The sequence below is a fragment of the Saccopteryx leptura genome, chromosome X (assembly GCF_036850995.1).
Source record: "Saccopteryx leptura isolate mSacLep1 chromosome X, mSacLep1_pri_phased_curated, whole genome shotgun sequence".
NCBI classification, from domain to species: Eukaryota; Metazoa; Chordata; class Mammalia; order Chiroptera; family Emballonuridae; genus Saccopteryx; species Saccopteryx leptura.
This window is the reverse complement of record NC_089516.1, coordinates 35,517,653-35,533,385: the sequence shown is the minus strand read 5'-3', so window position 1 is coordinate 35,533,385 and position 15,733 is coordinate 35,517,653. Positions and strand designations below refer to the sequence as shown.

General features: G+C 47.1%; 1 protein-coding gene across 1 annotated transcript; it reads left to right on the top strand.

Moving 5' to 3' along the window:
• The first annotated feature begins 6,895 nt into the window (after positions 1–6,895).
• LOC136386293 (EKC/KEOPS complex subunit Lage3-like) lies at positions 6,896–7,997 on the top strand. Its single transcript, XM_066357782.1, has 3 exons — positions 6,896–7,164; positions 7,476–7,607; positions 7,859–7,997. Exons 1-3 carry the CDS (start codon positions 6,896–6,898, stop codon positions 7,995–7,997), a joined length of 540 nt encoding a protein of 179 aa, XP_066213879.1.
• The last annotated feature ends 7,736 nt before the right edge of the window (positions 7,998–15,733 follow it).

Here is a 15,733-nt window from a genome sequence, read left to right as displayed (position 1 = left end):
TGGAGGAGGCCAGGAGAAGCAGCCAAGATGTTGGAGTGCTAAGTGAGAAGTCAGTTTGTGCAGAGTTTGTGCAGGGAGAAGGAAGGAGATGGGGAACAGAGGTGAATAAGGCTGGTGAGCTAGAAACCTTTGATCCTAAGAAACTTGGATAAGTCAGTAGCTTTGTGAGCGCTGAATGAGTGGGTTTTGGAGCCCAGTGTGTGTTTTTACTTGCCTGCCAGGTGCAAGCTAGGATTAAAGATGATGGCCCATCACTTTTTGGCTCTATTGTTACATTACCGTCGGTCCAAATCAAATGCAAACCTGCATGGGCCAGGCGGCTGTGATGGTGGCTGTGCCTACTGGCTTTACATAGTGTTTGGTCCTTTTTGTGGTTTCAAGCAACCATGGAGGTCTTGAAATGTATTCCCTACAGAAAAAGCAGCTACTACCCTGGCAGGTTGGCTCAACAGTAGAACATTGGCCTGGGGTGTGGATGTCCCAGGTTTGATTCCCAGTCAGGGGCACACAAGAGAAGTGTTCATCTGCTTCACCCTTCCTCCTCTCCTTATTCTCTGTCTCTCTTTTCCCCTCCCACAGCCAAGGCTCCACTGGAGCAAAGTTAGCCCAGGCACTGAGGATGACTCCAAGGCCCCTGCTCAGGCACTAGAATCACTCCGGTTGCAATGGAGCAACGACCCAGATGGGCAGAGCATCCCCCCTGGTGGGCATGCCAGGTGGATCCGGTCAGGTGCATGTGGGAGTCTGCCTCTCTGTCTCCCGCTTCTCACTTCAAAAAAATAAAAAAATAAAAAAAATAAAAAATAAACTATTGGAGCAACCATGACAAACCAAGCAATAAAGTGTCATACTATTCATCACCAGAACACTGCAGCCCTGCATAAACAGTTTCAACTTTCTCGGGAAGCAGCACGGCAGATTGTTAAATCCTGTCCAAGGTGCCCTATTCTACAGTCTGTCCCTTCATTTGGAGTTAACCTTTTCGAGGACTCCTACCAGGACAGCATTGGCAAATGGATGTTATTCATATACCTTCATTTGGCAAACAGTCCTTTGTCCACGTTACAGTGACTACTTATTCTGGATTTATAGTAGCCTCTGCCAAACAGGAGAGGCTGCTAAGCATGTTATAGCTCATTGTTTGTATGCATTTTCTATTATTGGACTTCCTAAGCTGATTAAAACAGACAATACTCCTACATATGCAGAAAAAGCATTTACTATAATTTGCCAAACCTTTCGAATTACGGGTCAAATATTTAAGGTCAATTTTAAAAAATATAAAAGGGGGAGTCATATCCTGGAATTCCTGCAAATCTACTTTATCTTTAAAAAATTTCTTTTGAATGCTGATGAACAGGAGACATCAAATCTTTTTCTCCTGCAACCTTCTACCCTCTTTTATTTGATCCAGCTAATAACACTGTTTTGTCTTTTTCCAAATAGCTCCAGATATACAGAAAAGGTTTATATAGGTGCATGGGGATTGTCAAATCCCTCAGCAAGATCTTCTGAGCATGGTTTTTAAGGTACCAAGAGGCAGAAAAAGCCCAATAGAGATCAGGTGAAATACTAGCTCTTGGGATACTCCTGTAACGGCTCCAACTCCCCAAAGGGGTCTCATAGGACTCTATCTGGGCCCAGCTTCAATAGTGGAAAGGAAGGTCATTGAGCTAAAGCCTGCCAGACTTACATGCCTTTGCTGTGGGAAAAAGGGACACTGGAAGGTAAGCTGCCCCTCGCTCTTCTAAAGGGAGGGTTCAGTCTCTTCCAGCCCTGCTCCAGCCACCTGTGACCTAACCTTACCCAGCCTGCTGGGATTTGCCACTGAAGGCTAAAGGTGCCCAGGGCCATTGGCCCCATCTACATCAGTGTGGACGAGCCTAGGGTATTTCTTCCAAGTAGCAGGTAAACTGATCTCATTTCTTATGGACACAAGGGCCACTTAACTATGTCTTGCCTGAATATTCGGGTTTTTAATCATCCCTCAAAAATCTCTGTTGTGGGTGTTGATAGTCCTATTTTCTGCTGCTTTGTTTAACATATAGTGTTTCCTTTATTCCTCCTGCCTCAATGCCCCATTCATATTTTAGGCTGGGACCTACTCCTAATTTAGATCTCTTTTTCTCCTTTTTGCCAACTTCTGTTACAAATTTACCTTTGCCACCCAGCTTAGTGTATCCCAAGGTTCTCCTCACCACCCCACAGCTGTAAAGCATCCAAGGAAAGGCCCCTTGGGTTCATCTGTCCAGTTTTGAAGAAAACAGAAGCTCCATCTCCACACATGCTGCAGATGGCTTTTCCAGTGTACCTGAATCATTACCAGCTAGAAGCAGCGGTCATTGGGACTTGGAAGTGAGCTGCAAAGTATAGAAATGTGACAACAATTCCAGTGCCATGCGGACTTTTCCTGGATGTGGACTTTTCCTGGACTCCTGCTCCTTGTGACAGCTTTTAATGGACTCAACTGGGGTTGGATTGCATTTGCAGGGATTTGGAATGGTGTTGGTGCCAACTTGGACTTGGTAAACATATTAAGGACATTACTCTTTTATAGATTCTTGTTATATTGGCTAAGAATTTTCTCAAAGGCTTTAATCACTGTAATGTATTAGAATACTTGTTTGGGTATCTGTTAGCATTGGCTATACTAATTTTGTGTTTGTTCTGTATTTTTTCAGTCTGTCTCCAAATTAAAATCTAGGAAACTAGGAAATCAGATGAGTGCAAATCTCAGCACACAAATTAAAAAGAAAAAAGAAAAGTGAGACATGTTGTAGATCGTAAATGGCAAAAACCCTTTGTAGATTCAAGGCTTAGCAAAAGGGTAAGTTCTCCCCCCTTCACCTCCATATTGGCTATGATGCTGAGTATTTGCACCCACTTCACTTGCTTCCTTAACTTGCTGAAAGCAATTTACATGCCCTTCCTCTGACTTTTTGGTTGATTTCACTTATGCATGGTAGAGGGATTCCTGTTTATGCCTTGGGAGAGTTCCTGTTTTAGCCTGGATGTGTAACTTTGCATCAAGGACTTCCTTGGTTTGCATATGGCTATATAATAAAGCAAACTGGGGCTATGGGGCACTCGGATATTGCCATCAGCTTTTGAAGAGTCCTCAAAGTCCCATCCTTTTTTCTTAAAAAGTATGTTTCCTTAATTCCGCACCGTTATTAGGAGCCGCGCTGGTCCGCGGCATCACATGACCTCACTCATTTGAGGAATGCCATGAACAATATGAACTGAGGAACAGAATAGAGATAGAGGCAGGATCAAAGGGACCAGAGGAAAAGTGGGAGAGAAGATGGGATCAGAGAAGGGAAAAAGATTAATGAAATTATATATACATAACACAGCATTATGGAGAACAGGACAACAAATCCAGGAGGGAAGGGGGTAAGGCATTGGGGGGATGGGGCAAAAGGGGGGAACCGAGGGGAACAGGGGGATGGGGGGAGATATATTCGGTGGGACACTTGAATCTATGTAAACACAATAAATAAAAAAATTGCTTTCTAATTACTTTACTATATGTTACTGTTAGCTGTGCTCTTGTGGTTAATTTTGTCTATAGGAGCTGTATGGTGGAAATACTATATAGTAGTGAGCAAGAACACATCTCTACCCAACACTGTGTTCCATGACATCTACTGGTGCCTTGAAATTGGCCAGGGTTAGAATACTGACACCACAGAAATTAACAAATGCTACAAACCCGGACTTGGTTTCTTGTTTTGCTGAGGAAGTGATGCAGGAAATGTTAATAAGGACATTAAATGTCTTCAGTTTATGTGTTGTCTGTAGCTGTTCCATTGTGAATAGCATAAAAATTTGAGGAAAGGCTTTTGCCATATTTCAACACTATTTTTGACTCAGAAAAGAAGTTGTTCACGTGACTGATGGATGTGTATATATGTTGTCTCAGTTTTGCCTTATTAATTCACATGAATGAAAATATCAAGAGACATTTGTGTCAGAGCCACACCTATCATCACCTGCAAGCACAGGTTGGCTACAGACACAACAGTTTGGCAAGAGTCAACTAAAGCAATCTGTGAAAATCCATGAGGTCTATGAAATTTACAATAAAGAGTATTTTATATTTTACTGTTATTTGTGAATTGTGTGCTACACATTCTTTATGTGGGTCAGAATTATAACAAAATTAGAATTATAATAAAGTTATATACATATGTATATGCATACTTCCACTCCCCCCACTCTCCCCATACTCCAGAGAAGGAGCTGTTAAATATTTACCAGCAATGCCACAGCTACCATGGGATGGTCAGGTACCAGGGCAAGCCTAGACCTAGGGGCAGGGATAGGGGTCAGTGCTACTGCATCCTGGGAAGAGCTGAGGAATGCAGCCACTCCCAGAACTGCAGGGAGTCTCAGAAAATGTGTGGGGGACAAATCCCCCTGGTTCTCAGTCCTCAAACCTTCTGGTCTCCTGCCCGTGCCCTCCATTGACTGAGCCAAACAGGCAGCCTGTATAGGGAGCTTCCCGAGTAGCGCCATCCACCTGGGCAGCCGACAGGGCACAGCAGAGCTGGGGAAGGTCAGTAACCAGAACAGCAGGAAGAAGGGTGGCCCAGAAATAACAGACAGGAATCTAGACATGGCCGCTGTCACTTCCTGGGCCTGAGGTGTGAGGGGTGGGCCTGGCACAGGAGGATGAGCAGTCAGCAGTACTGATAAGGAGAGCTGGGAAAGCACTGTCCCCAGGCAAGGAGGGGAAGGGTGAAGGTGAAAGAAAGTAAAATAGCCGTCATCACAGATCTTGACCCCGATAGCTCCTTGGACTCCAGGAGCTCCACCAGGGCACTGGATTTGAATTGTTTAAAAAATATTTATCACAAAATCTTAGTTTAAGCCCTGCGGGTTGGCTCAGCGGTAGAGCGTCAGCCTGGCGTGCGGGGGACCCAGGTTCGGTTCCCGGCCAGGGCACACAGGAGAAGCGCCCATTTGCTTCTCCACCCCCCCTTCCTCTCTGTCTCTCTCTTCCCCTCCCGCAGCTGAGGCTCCATTGGAGCAAAGATGGCCAGGGCGCTGGGGATGGCTCCTTGGCCTCTGCCCCAGGCGCTGGAGTGGCTCTGGTCGCGGCAGAGCGACACCCCGGAGGGGCAGAGCATCGCCCCTGGTGGGCGTGCCGGGTGAATCCCGGTCGGGCGCATGCAGGAGCCTGTCTGACTCTCTCTCCCCGATTCCAGCTTCGGAAAAATACAAAAAAAAAAAATTGTTACAAAATCTTGGTTTACTATCTCTGTCCTGGCCCTCAGCTAAGATGACCTGTGAGACCTTGGGTCCTCCTCCTGTCATACCTCTCACAACAGCTAGCATGGATTATCGATCAGTGAAAACGTTGTTTCTATGTTTGGTCACATAAAACCTCGGCTCCCTGTTAAAAGTATTCACATAGAGAAAGATCAAGTCAGTGAATAGCACTCTGCTATGGACTGAATGTTTGGGTCCTCTTCCAGCAAAATTCATATATATTGAAGCCCTGACCCCCACCAAGATGGTATTTGGAAGTGGGACTTTGGGGAGGTAATAGAGCTGAGATGAGGTCATGAAGGCGGGCAGGGCCTGCCGTGATAAGTGACAAAGCATGAACACACTTCTCAGCACTAATCTCCGAATTTGGGGGAGACTCGTTTTCTTGGAAGTCACATGCTTCCCCATCTGATGTTTTGTTTCATCTTTGGTTTTATGTGGGGGTGGTGGACGGGGTTGTTGGGGTGAGGCAGTAGCCCTTATTGCATGCCTGGCACAGCATGGTTTGGGAACTGCTGTCAAGGCTGTGGGAGAGGAAAACTCTAATTAATTTATTGGCGTCGGGAGGGGGGGGGGTGTCTCTGTGGGCACTTGGGCATTTGGGCACTTTCACAGCATGCCCTTGGTACAAGTTTCTGGGTTGGCCCGAGCGAACTTGTTGGGACAGGAGCTCATTAGTACATTTTTTTTCCAGAAATACTAGTTATTCTCAGAATCCTAAAAGTCTGAGGCTGGTGGAAACATTTTATTTTATTTTGAGGCAGAGACAGAGAGTGTCAGACAGAGACAGATAGGGACAGACAGACAGGAAGGGATAGAACTGAGAAAAATCGATTCTTCTTCATTGCAGTTCCTTAATTGTTCATTGATATCTCATATGTGCCTTCACAGGGGGGCTACAGCAGACTGAGTGACCCCATGCTCGAGCCAGTGACCTTTTACTCAAGCCGGATGAGCCCGTGCTCAAGCTGGCAACCTCTGAGTCTCGAACCTGGGTCCTCCATATCCCAGTCCGAAGCTCTATCCACTGCACAACCGCCCGGTGAGGCTAGTGGAGGCATTTTAATACGACTCAGTTTCCCTACGTGCCCTCTGACACTCACCATTTACCAATGGACACAGAAGGTCCACAAGGGCCTGGACCAGTTCTTCCCCTCAGAGCACAGCTCTCCCAGTCCTAGCTGTGGTGTCCCTGCAAGGCTAAGTTGGCCATATCTTGACCCTATTTCCCTGCCATATTCGTCGCATCTTTCTACTCCCCTCTGTCTACAGTTATTCTAACACCGAACTTAGCCCATTCGGGGACTGAAACAACCGGGGCTTTCATGCTCACTCCCTCCTCCAAGATGGAGAGGGTCTGCAGAGTGGGCCTCAGGCACAGAGAGGGACACAGAGAGGAGGAGCTTCGTGAGGGGACTAGTGTCTCCCTAGCAACCAGGTCTTCCAGAAAGGGCAGACTGAATAGCAATGCTGGATTTGTAGGAATCAATCCCATGGCAGGAGCCTCCCCAAGGTCTGTGTGCGCAGGCGCTGCGTGCGGAGGGGCGGGGCTTTGCGGAGGGCCGGTCTCTTAGTGGTGAGCGCACCGTGTGTTGGCGTTTGAGGCCAGCGAGCTGCCATGGAGGCCCCCGAGGACGAGGACAAGGAAGGCTCAGGCAGTGTGGTGCGTGGTGCTGGACCACCCAGTAGCCCAGGGGGGAGCTCCAAGGGCCCTGGAGACACAGGCAGTGTGGCAGGGGAGAGCGCAGCAGCTGAGGGCGCTCCCCAGGGCGAGGAGGTATCCGTGGACTCGGGGCAGGCTGCACAGGCCGCTGCCTCGGACAGACCCATGGAAAGCCGAGGGCTGGTGTTGTATCTTTTTCAAGAAGTCTCCTTTTCCCCATGGAAGTAAAGGGTGAGGGGATGGACAGGAGGTAGGGGGACACAGGAGGATGGGCAAGACAGGCTTCGCGGGCTGGTAGGAGCGGGGTAGACTTCTGTGGGGACCTAGGGGAAAATGGGGACCCAGGGTGGCCAGGGGAGCAGCTGCGGTGGCCTGGAGGCATACGGGTGGTCTGAGAGGGGCTGTGACGCAGAGGTCCTTGAAGGGTCATCCTGGAGGGTGGGCTGAGAGGCAACCTGGGGAAGCCCGGCCTCTTGACAGCATGGGGGCCTGAACCATGAAGTCTGTGCGGATGGTGCACTTTCCTTAACTCCAGCAGCGCCCTCATAGTGCCTTTCCGATCCTACCTGCATGCGGAGGTAGCCCGCAGTGTCCTGAGTCACGGTGCTGAGCCCTACCGAGGGACGGTGCATTGGGAGCTCACAGTGACTGGCAGTCGGCTGAGTGTGTAAGTTCTAGAAGGGACTCGGTGGGAGTAGCAGCAGGAGGAGGTGGGGTCAATCTCTGCTTGTCAGGCACTCTATTGGAGATGTGCAGACAGCCAAGGGTTGGTGGAGGGAGGGCCGTGGGGCCCAGGTCTGTCACAGCCTGCGGACCTCTCTAATCAAGGGGTAAGTCTAATTGCCACCTGGGGGGAAGGGCGGACCTGAGGAAGGCCAGGAGTATGGCCTCTAAAGTGATTTTCTTTTCCTCTCCTAGCCGATTAACTGCTGAAGATTCTGACCTCTTACACAATGCTGCTGCCTCCTTGGTCAACCGGCTAGCCATGGTGTTTCGGAACATACAGCTCTTTGAACCCCCGCGTTTTACCACATTTCAGCTCTCAAAAGGGGCCTGAGGCCACGAGGGTATCCTGTCCTGGGTAATGCATCGTTACCTTGGACCATTATTTTTGCAGTAGTTGCCACTTTACTTGTGGGGGGCCCAATTGTTTGCATGTACTGGCCCTTTGGCACTCTGCCCTCTTGTTTTGATTGATGCTTAAATATTGCCTTCGGCAGATAATAAAACTGAGCAGATACTTTGTGCCCGAGTTTCTTTCCAACATCTAGATTTTATTGCCTTTGTCTTGGGTTGGAGGGAAGGTTCTGGGGTTCAAATATTCAAGTAGTACAAGCAGTTGAAACAGTTTAGGAAATGAAAGAAAATGAAAATTACTGAGTCTTCTCGTCCAGCATTAACTACTGTCTGCATTTTTAAATACTTTTATACTTTTAGAGGTCTAGGTCTACATTAAATATATATAACAGTCATTGAACAAGTTAAGTTTTGCAAAGTTAGCCCTAATTTTCCTGAATTTTCTCATCCAACATCTGGGCCTTAACTCTGTCTAAAAGTTATTGAGAAACACCGTCTTGAATGGATGCATAGAAGATGCATTATAATGTAATTGTTCAACGCTTAAATCATACTCATTTATCCTTATTATACTGAATTTTTTAATGGGATTAGTGTTTATAGGCCTCTGCATGAATTTTTTTTTCTTAAGATAGACTCCAAGAGGTAAATCTACAATACAAACTAGCTCTCCAGAGACTGTGCCACCCCCACCAGAATGCTGGTTTTCCCACATCCCTGTCACTGCTGCATTTGTTTCCTGCCATAAATAATAAATAACCCAGTTTGCATGAGCATCGCGGAGAATCCAGAAACACTAGACTAAGAATTTTGTGCTTTACTGCCCTTGTTTCAGATCAGAGAAGAAAAGTGCCAGGACAACTGGTTAATTGTTTGGGGGAGGAAAGGAGGCAGTGTAGTGTAGTCTTAGGAAAATATAATTTAAAACAAAGTTATCTTTGTGGACGTACTATGCGATGTACTTTACCTACATTATTATGCATAATTCTCACAACAACCCGTTAAGCTAGGTACTGTTACACATTTTATAGGCTAAGAATTGAAGCTCAGAGAAGCTAAGTGACTTTCTCAAGGTCACTCAGCTAGGAAGTGGCAGAGGGAGAACTTGCATCTTGACCTGTTTGATTCAAGCACCCACTCCCTTGGCCACAGTGTCATACCAACCTGAGCACTGCCACGTGAAGCCGCCAGGAAGCTGAGAGAGTGAGTTTCCGTTTGATGGCTCTGCGGAACCTCCATGTGACTAAGGAAAAATGGAGGAATGTACAAATGTAGGAAAAGTAGAGGAGAAAGGCAGGGTGCCAAGAAGCCCAATCCAGGCTTCCCAGTGCTTCCTTATTCTCCCAGGTCCTCTTACACCTTGAAACCTTATTTGATGTCTTTGAAATGGATTTACAATGCTGATACCTGTTTCCCTGCCCACCCTTCCCTGTCTCCTCAACTCTGAAGAGGGCTCTTTTCAGGTACTTTCAGGAGCTACGAAATAAAAATAGAACAGCAGGTTCTGACAACCTAGAAAAAGTCTCCACAGAGGTAGAAGGAAAAGTTTATTACTGAGTGAACATTGCACCAGAATGTGATGTACATCACAGGCTATCTGCCAAGAGATTCCAAAGGCAAACACAAATCTAACCCCTATATATAGCAAGCAGATATAACTGATTACATATATAGTCCCAAGATATACATATTAGTCCTCGAAAAAGAGGACTTGACACCACAAGGTCTCACACATACTTCGTCTGAAATTTACCTGGCAACTGGGGTAGCATATGTATCAGTACACCAGTGTTTGGACTGAATGTTTGTGTCTCCCCACTCCTCCAATTCATATGTCGAAGCTCAAATCCCCAGTGTGGCTGTCTTTGGAGATGTGGCTTTTTGAGAAGTAACTAAGGTTAAATGACGTCCTAAAGACCAGTGTCCTTATAAGAAGACATCAGAGCTTACCTGCGCTCTCCCCTCCCTGTCTCCCTCTGCACGCACTGAGGAAAGGCCATGTGAGGACGTAGGAGAAGGTGGCTGTCTACAAACCAGGAAGAGAGTCCTCACCAGAAACTGAATTTCCTGGCACCTTGATTGTGGTTCTAGCCTCCAGAACTATAAGAAAATACATTTCTGTGGTTTAAGCACCCAGTGTGGGGTATTTTGTTAGAGCAGCTTGAGTATACTGATATAACTGGCTTTATCTATGGAAAAAATAAATGTCTTATATCTGTATGACAGAATCTAGTTTTGCAGCTTGGAGCCAAAACTAGAAGTTTGGTGCCCACTGAAGTTAGGCTTCTACACTCCCACAGAAACTGAGTGATAGGGACACAAGCTTGCTTGATGTTTACCTTTTAAAGAGATGTTTCCCAGGTCCTTGAAAACATATTCCTGGGTCATAAACCTGGCAAGAAGCTTTATTAGTCTTTAAAAATATTTACATGTTGGTCCTGGCCGGTTGGCTCAGTGGTAGAGCGTCGGCCTGGCGTGCAGAGGTCCCGGGTTCGATTCCTGGCCAGGGCACACAGGAGAAGCGCCCATCTGCTTCTCCACCCCTCCCCCTCTCCTTCCTCTCTGTCTCTCTCTTCCACTCCCGCAGCAGAGGCTCCATTGGAGCAAAGATGGCCCGGGCACTGGGGATGGCTCCTTGGCCTCTGCCCCAGGCGCTAGAATGGCTCTGGTCGTGGCAGAGCGACACCCCGGAGGGGCAGAGCGACACCCCGGAGGGGCAGAGCATCGCCCCCTGGTGGGCAGTGTGTCGCCCCCTGGTGGGCGTGCCGGGTGGATCCCGGTCGGGCGCATGCGGGAGTCTGTCTCTCTCCCCATTTCTAGCTTCAGAAAATATACACACACAAAAAAAATTTACATGTTTTTGCCTGACTGGTGGTGGCACCATGGAGAGCGTCAACCTGGGACGCTTAGGATCCAGGTTTGAAACCCCACAGTTAGCAGTGAAGATCATCTGGCTTCAGTGCAGGCTCACGACCTTGAGCGTGGTATTGCCGGCTTGAGAGTGGGATCATAGAGATGATCTCACGGTTGCTGGCTTAAGCCCAAAGGTCTCTGGCTTGAAGCCCATGATTGCTGGCTTGAGCCCAAGGTCACTGGCTTGGGCAAGGGGTTACTGAATTGGCACCTATGAGAAGCAATCAAGGAATAACTGAAGTCCCACAACTACAAGTTGATGCTTCTCATCTCTCACTGTTCCTGTGTCTGTCTCTCTGCCTGCCTCTCTATCTCACCCTTGCTAATAAATAAAAATCTACTTACATGCTTTAGAAGAGAAACTTACAGATTTTCTAAAGTAAATGCTTCAAGAAAGGGGAAGGAATTTGTCTCTTCTCCTATTTCAACAGAGAGAATTAAGCCTCTTTTTATTTTTTTGTATTTTTCTCAGGTGAGAATCCAGAAGGCAGACAGACAGACTCCTGCATGCGCCAGACTGCTATCCCCACCCTCGGTATGCCCACTAGGGGGCGATGCTCTACCCAATCCAGGGCGTTATTATGCTCCAACCGGAGCCATTGTAGTGCCTGAGGTGGAGGCCATAGAGCCATCCTCAGTGCCGGGGACAACTTTGCTCCAATGGAGCCTTGGCTGCAGAAAGGGAAGAGATAGAGAGGAAGGAGAGGGGGGAGGGGGGAGGATCAGATGGGTACTTCTCCTGTGTGTCCTGACCGTGAATCAAACCTGGGACTTCCACATGCTGGGCTAACGCTCTACAGCTGAGACCATCAGCCAGGGCCAAGCCTTTTATTTTTAATTTTTACATGTTCTTAAAATAGCTCTCTCTAAAAATATGTGTATCCTGCAAATTTGCTAAACCCTCCTCTAATTAGTCTAGTCGTTCTTTGTAGACCATCAGCTTTTCTCTGTAGGTGATCATATATGTAAAGAAGGCAGTTTTTCTTTCTTTCCATCCTCGATGCCTCTATTGCTTGATGTCTCTCCTCATTGTTGGCTGGATTTTTCTGCTTCTGTAGTTTTTTATTGGATGCCAAACATTATAATTTTGCTGAGTGCTGGATATATTTATAATCCTAAACATACAGTGTGGGGAAAAGTAGGTTTACATTTGTACGTGAAACACAGTGTTTATTTTTGTATTATTATTTATGATTTATTGTGTTATTTGCCATACGAAAAATGTAAACCTACTTTAACTCAACCTGTATTTTTTTGAGCTTTGTTCTGGATGCTGCCCAGTGACTTGGAAACAGTTGGATCCTTTAGAGCAGGCATCCCCAAACTACGGCCCTCGGGCCACATGCGGCCCCCTGAGGCCATTTATCCGGCCCCCCGCCACACTTCCAGAAGGGGCACCTCTTTCATTGGTGGTCAGTGAGAGGAGCACTGTATGTGGCAGCCCTCCAATGGTCTGAGGGACAGTGAACTGGCCCCCTGTGAAAAAAGTTTGGGGACCCCTGCTTTAGAGTCTCATCTGAAGATTTGCTGCGTGGGCCCTTTCTGTGTAGGAGTCCTTTTTTCTCAGAGTACTGAGGGGGGACCCTTCGGAGCACCCTACCAGATGCCTCCCAAATTGTAAGGTCTACCATCCTGGCCGGTAGGGACAGTCAGTAGTCCCTGTCCTGCTTGAGCACTGGGCATTGTCACCTTTCATCTCTTCAGGTGGTTCTTCCCCCGGCCTCACATAGTTTCCTGACATGCTTGTGCTGATCAGTGGTCTGTGGAATATTCCAGCGGGATCCTTTGAGGATACATGTAGTCCTCACCCAGTGCCATTATTTTGCCTAGTCCTCTACACCACAAACTGGGTGCTGAGAATTGCAGTTCCATGTCCTAACTCAGGGTATCTGTAGGGAAAACAACTGTGTTAGGCTTGCTCACTTGCACTTTGCATGATTAGTGTGTGAGCACGTGGCAGACCCAGGTGAGTGACGCCTATGTAAGGCTATGGGTGCTTGCCCTGAGGGCAGATTGCAAATCTCTTGCCAGCCACTGCAAGGGGCCATTTTGCTGTTTGTTTGCCCAACTGCTGCTGTGAGATGCGGTGTTTTTCAACCTGTTTGCTCGTCCACCTTTGCGAGAATTTATTAAATGGAAATGGTCCAACACTTTTTGTCTCCACAGTTCCTTTACCGTCTTCTCGAATCCAATGTGAACCTGCCTGGCCTCGACCATCAACATTACCTATTGTGCTGTGAGTAGGATTTGGATCAGATCGGTATGGAGCCACCAACACCCTGGAAGTTTGGAATAGAATAGTGGCTGCTGTTCTCCGGCATACGGATCTCTTTACTAATCTCTTGGGGACCATAGGCTGTGTGTTTTTTACAGCCCTGCCAGAAGAAACCAAAAGCTCTGTGGAAGACACTGCATGAGCTTAAAAGCTCTAGGATTAGCTGCAGGCTGAGTGCAGACAGTGGCCTGAACTAGAACAGTTTTTGGAGAAGGAGACTGACCAATTTTGAGAACTCCAGTGAGCTACAGGCTGAGAAACAACGAAAGCTTGAACTTGAGCCATTGATGAAGAAGGAATTGCAGGTTCAAGTGCTCTAGTTTCCCTAGAAGCTGAGCACTGTTAGCAGCAGTAGTTAGAGAAACAACTATGGCATCAAGAGCTCAAGAGCTCAAGATTCAGCTTTAGGCCAAGGGCTGGCAGCCACAGAGCAAAAGCAGTTGCTAAAGATGGAGCTGCATTTGTGCCAGTGGAGTGGCTCTGAGTCCGTGGTGGCAGGCATTTCTAACTCCTTTGAGGAAGAGGAGGTTCAGGCTAAATCTGCTGTCACCGGACTCAGAGCCCACTGGTGTTCACCCAGAAGGTAAAAACCCAGCATCCAAAAGTGCCTCAGGGAGGTATAACATCCTCTGCAAGTAATGGAGCACTTTGTGGTCTAGCCCTATACACAGATAGAGTTAATGGAGTTAGCGGAGAAATTCATCCAGAAATTCATTGAGTACCTGGAAGCTTGGTTGCTATGGTTTTGGGATATTGGGTCGGATTGCATCATGCTCTCCGGAGCAGAGATGGAAAAAATAGCTGCCATTACCACATCCTCTTCCTTGAGGCAGTGTCTTTATAATTGCCATGACAACAGAGGAAACCATAACCTATTAGAATGGATGATGAGCCCTGACCAGTTGGTTCAATGGTGGAGCATTGATTGATGCAGTGTGTGGATGTCCCAGGTTCAACTCTCAGTCAGAGAACACAGGAGAAGTGACAAACTGCTTTGTCACCTCTCTCCCTCCCCCTTCACTCTCTCTCTCTTTTATTCTCTCTCTTCCCTTCCTGCAGCCATGGCTCAATTACTTCAAGCACATTGGCCTGAACAATGAGGATAGCTCCTTGGAGCCTCCACCTCAGGTGCTACAAATAATTTGGTTGCGAGCATGGCACCAGATGGGCAGAGCTTTCTCAAGGAAAATGCACGCAGGGGTAATTTAAAATTATGAATATTTACAGTAAGCTAAAAATCATTCTTTAGAATTATTTAACCATATGAAAATTTTCCAACACTAGTTTAAAAAGATGTATGTGTCCCTGGCCACTTTGCTCAGTGGATAGTGTTGGCCTGGTATATGTATGTCCCAGGTTTGAATCCTGGTCAAGGCACACAAGAGAAAAGACCATCTGCTTATCTCCCCCTGCTGTTCTTCTTCTCTCCTTCTTCCTTTCCTGAAGCCAGTGGCTTAATTGGTTTGAGTGCAGGCCATGGAAGCTGAGGATAGCTCCGTTGATTAGAGCTTTGGTCTCAGGAACTAAAAATAGCTTCAGTGGATTAAAGCATCGGCCCCAGACGGGAGTTGCTGGTGGCTGCCAGTAGGGTCATATGCCAGAGTACGTCTCTCCATTTCCCACCCTCACTTAAAAATAAATAAATAAACAAACAAACACACCAATAAATAAATAAATTATGTGTGTGTGTGAGTATCAGGTATAGTTTCACAAAGCTCTTTTTTTTTGGCAATGGTGAATTGAGCAAATCTGTTTGAAGTCCACTGATGAAGTAGACAGAATCTTAGGCCTGGCCTTCTGCCCTCTCATTGTCTGCTCTGACACTGGAGCACAGAAAATGGATATGACAATCCATCCCGAGGGTCTCACAGAAAGAAATGTGATTCCCTGCCTCCCCTGTGAGCTCCTCACTGCTGAACCCAAAAGGCAAAGATGGAAACTGCTTTCAGGATCTCTCACTGTGTTTAGAGTGCAATGCCATGAAGGCATGAAAACCTTCATGTGGGAAGTGAAAGTGAGAAATGTGGAAAGTTGGAGTCACATGACAGAGACGAGGCTTAACAGCCTTGGGGAACAGCAATGGGGGTTTATTTCTTTGAGAAGACCTGACTGTCAGATTACTAGGACACAGAAGAGGCGTAGAGGCAGGCTGGTTTCTCTCAGATGAGGGTGAACATTTTCTCCCCCATTCTGATGTTGGAATCCTACAATTATTAAACTGTGAAAAGCCTCCTATGTCTGTTCTTCACTCATTCTCGCTTTAGGACAAAAGTTGAAAAGCACCAGGGAATAAATGAGGTGTACTTGAAACCAGTGGTTCTCAAACTTGAGAAACATCAGAACAAGTGCCGCACCTCCGTCCAGAGGGCTCTATCCCCAGATTGCTAGGCTCTACCACCAGGGTTCCAGAGTATACATCTCTAGAAAGTTCTAGAAGATTCTGATGCTGCTGGTCCACAGGCACAACCTAGAGAAGAGCTTCTCTAACCACGTGCACCTGTCCATGGTAACCAAAATGTACCAGTTAT

Coding starts and splice junctions, on each gene's coding strand:
- LOC136386293 (XM_066357782.1), top strand. CDS start 6,896: ATGGAGGCCCCCGAGGACGAGGACAAGGAAGGCTCAGGCAGTGTGGTG. Junction 7,165..7,475: donor GTCTCCTTTTCCCCATGGAA/GTAAAGGGTGAG, acceptor CCTTAACTCCAG/CAGCGCCCTCATAGTGCCTT. Junction 7,608..7,858: donor ACTGGCAGTCGGCTGAGTGT/GTAAGTTCTAGA, acceptor TTCCTCTCCTAG/CCGATTAACTGCTGAAGATT.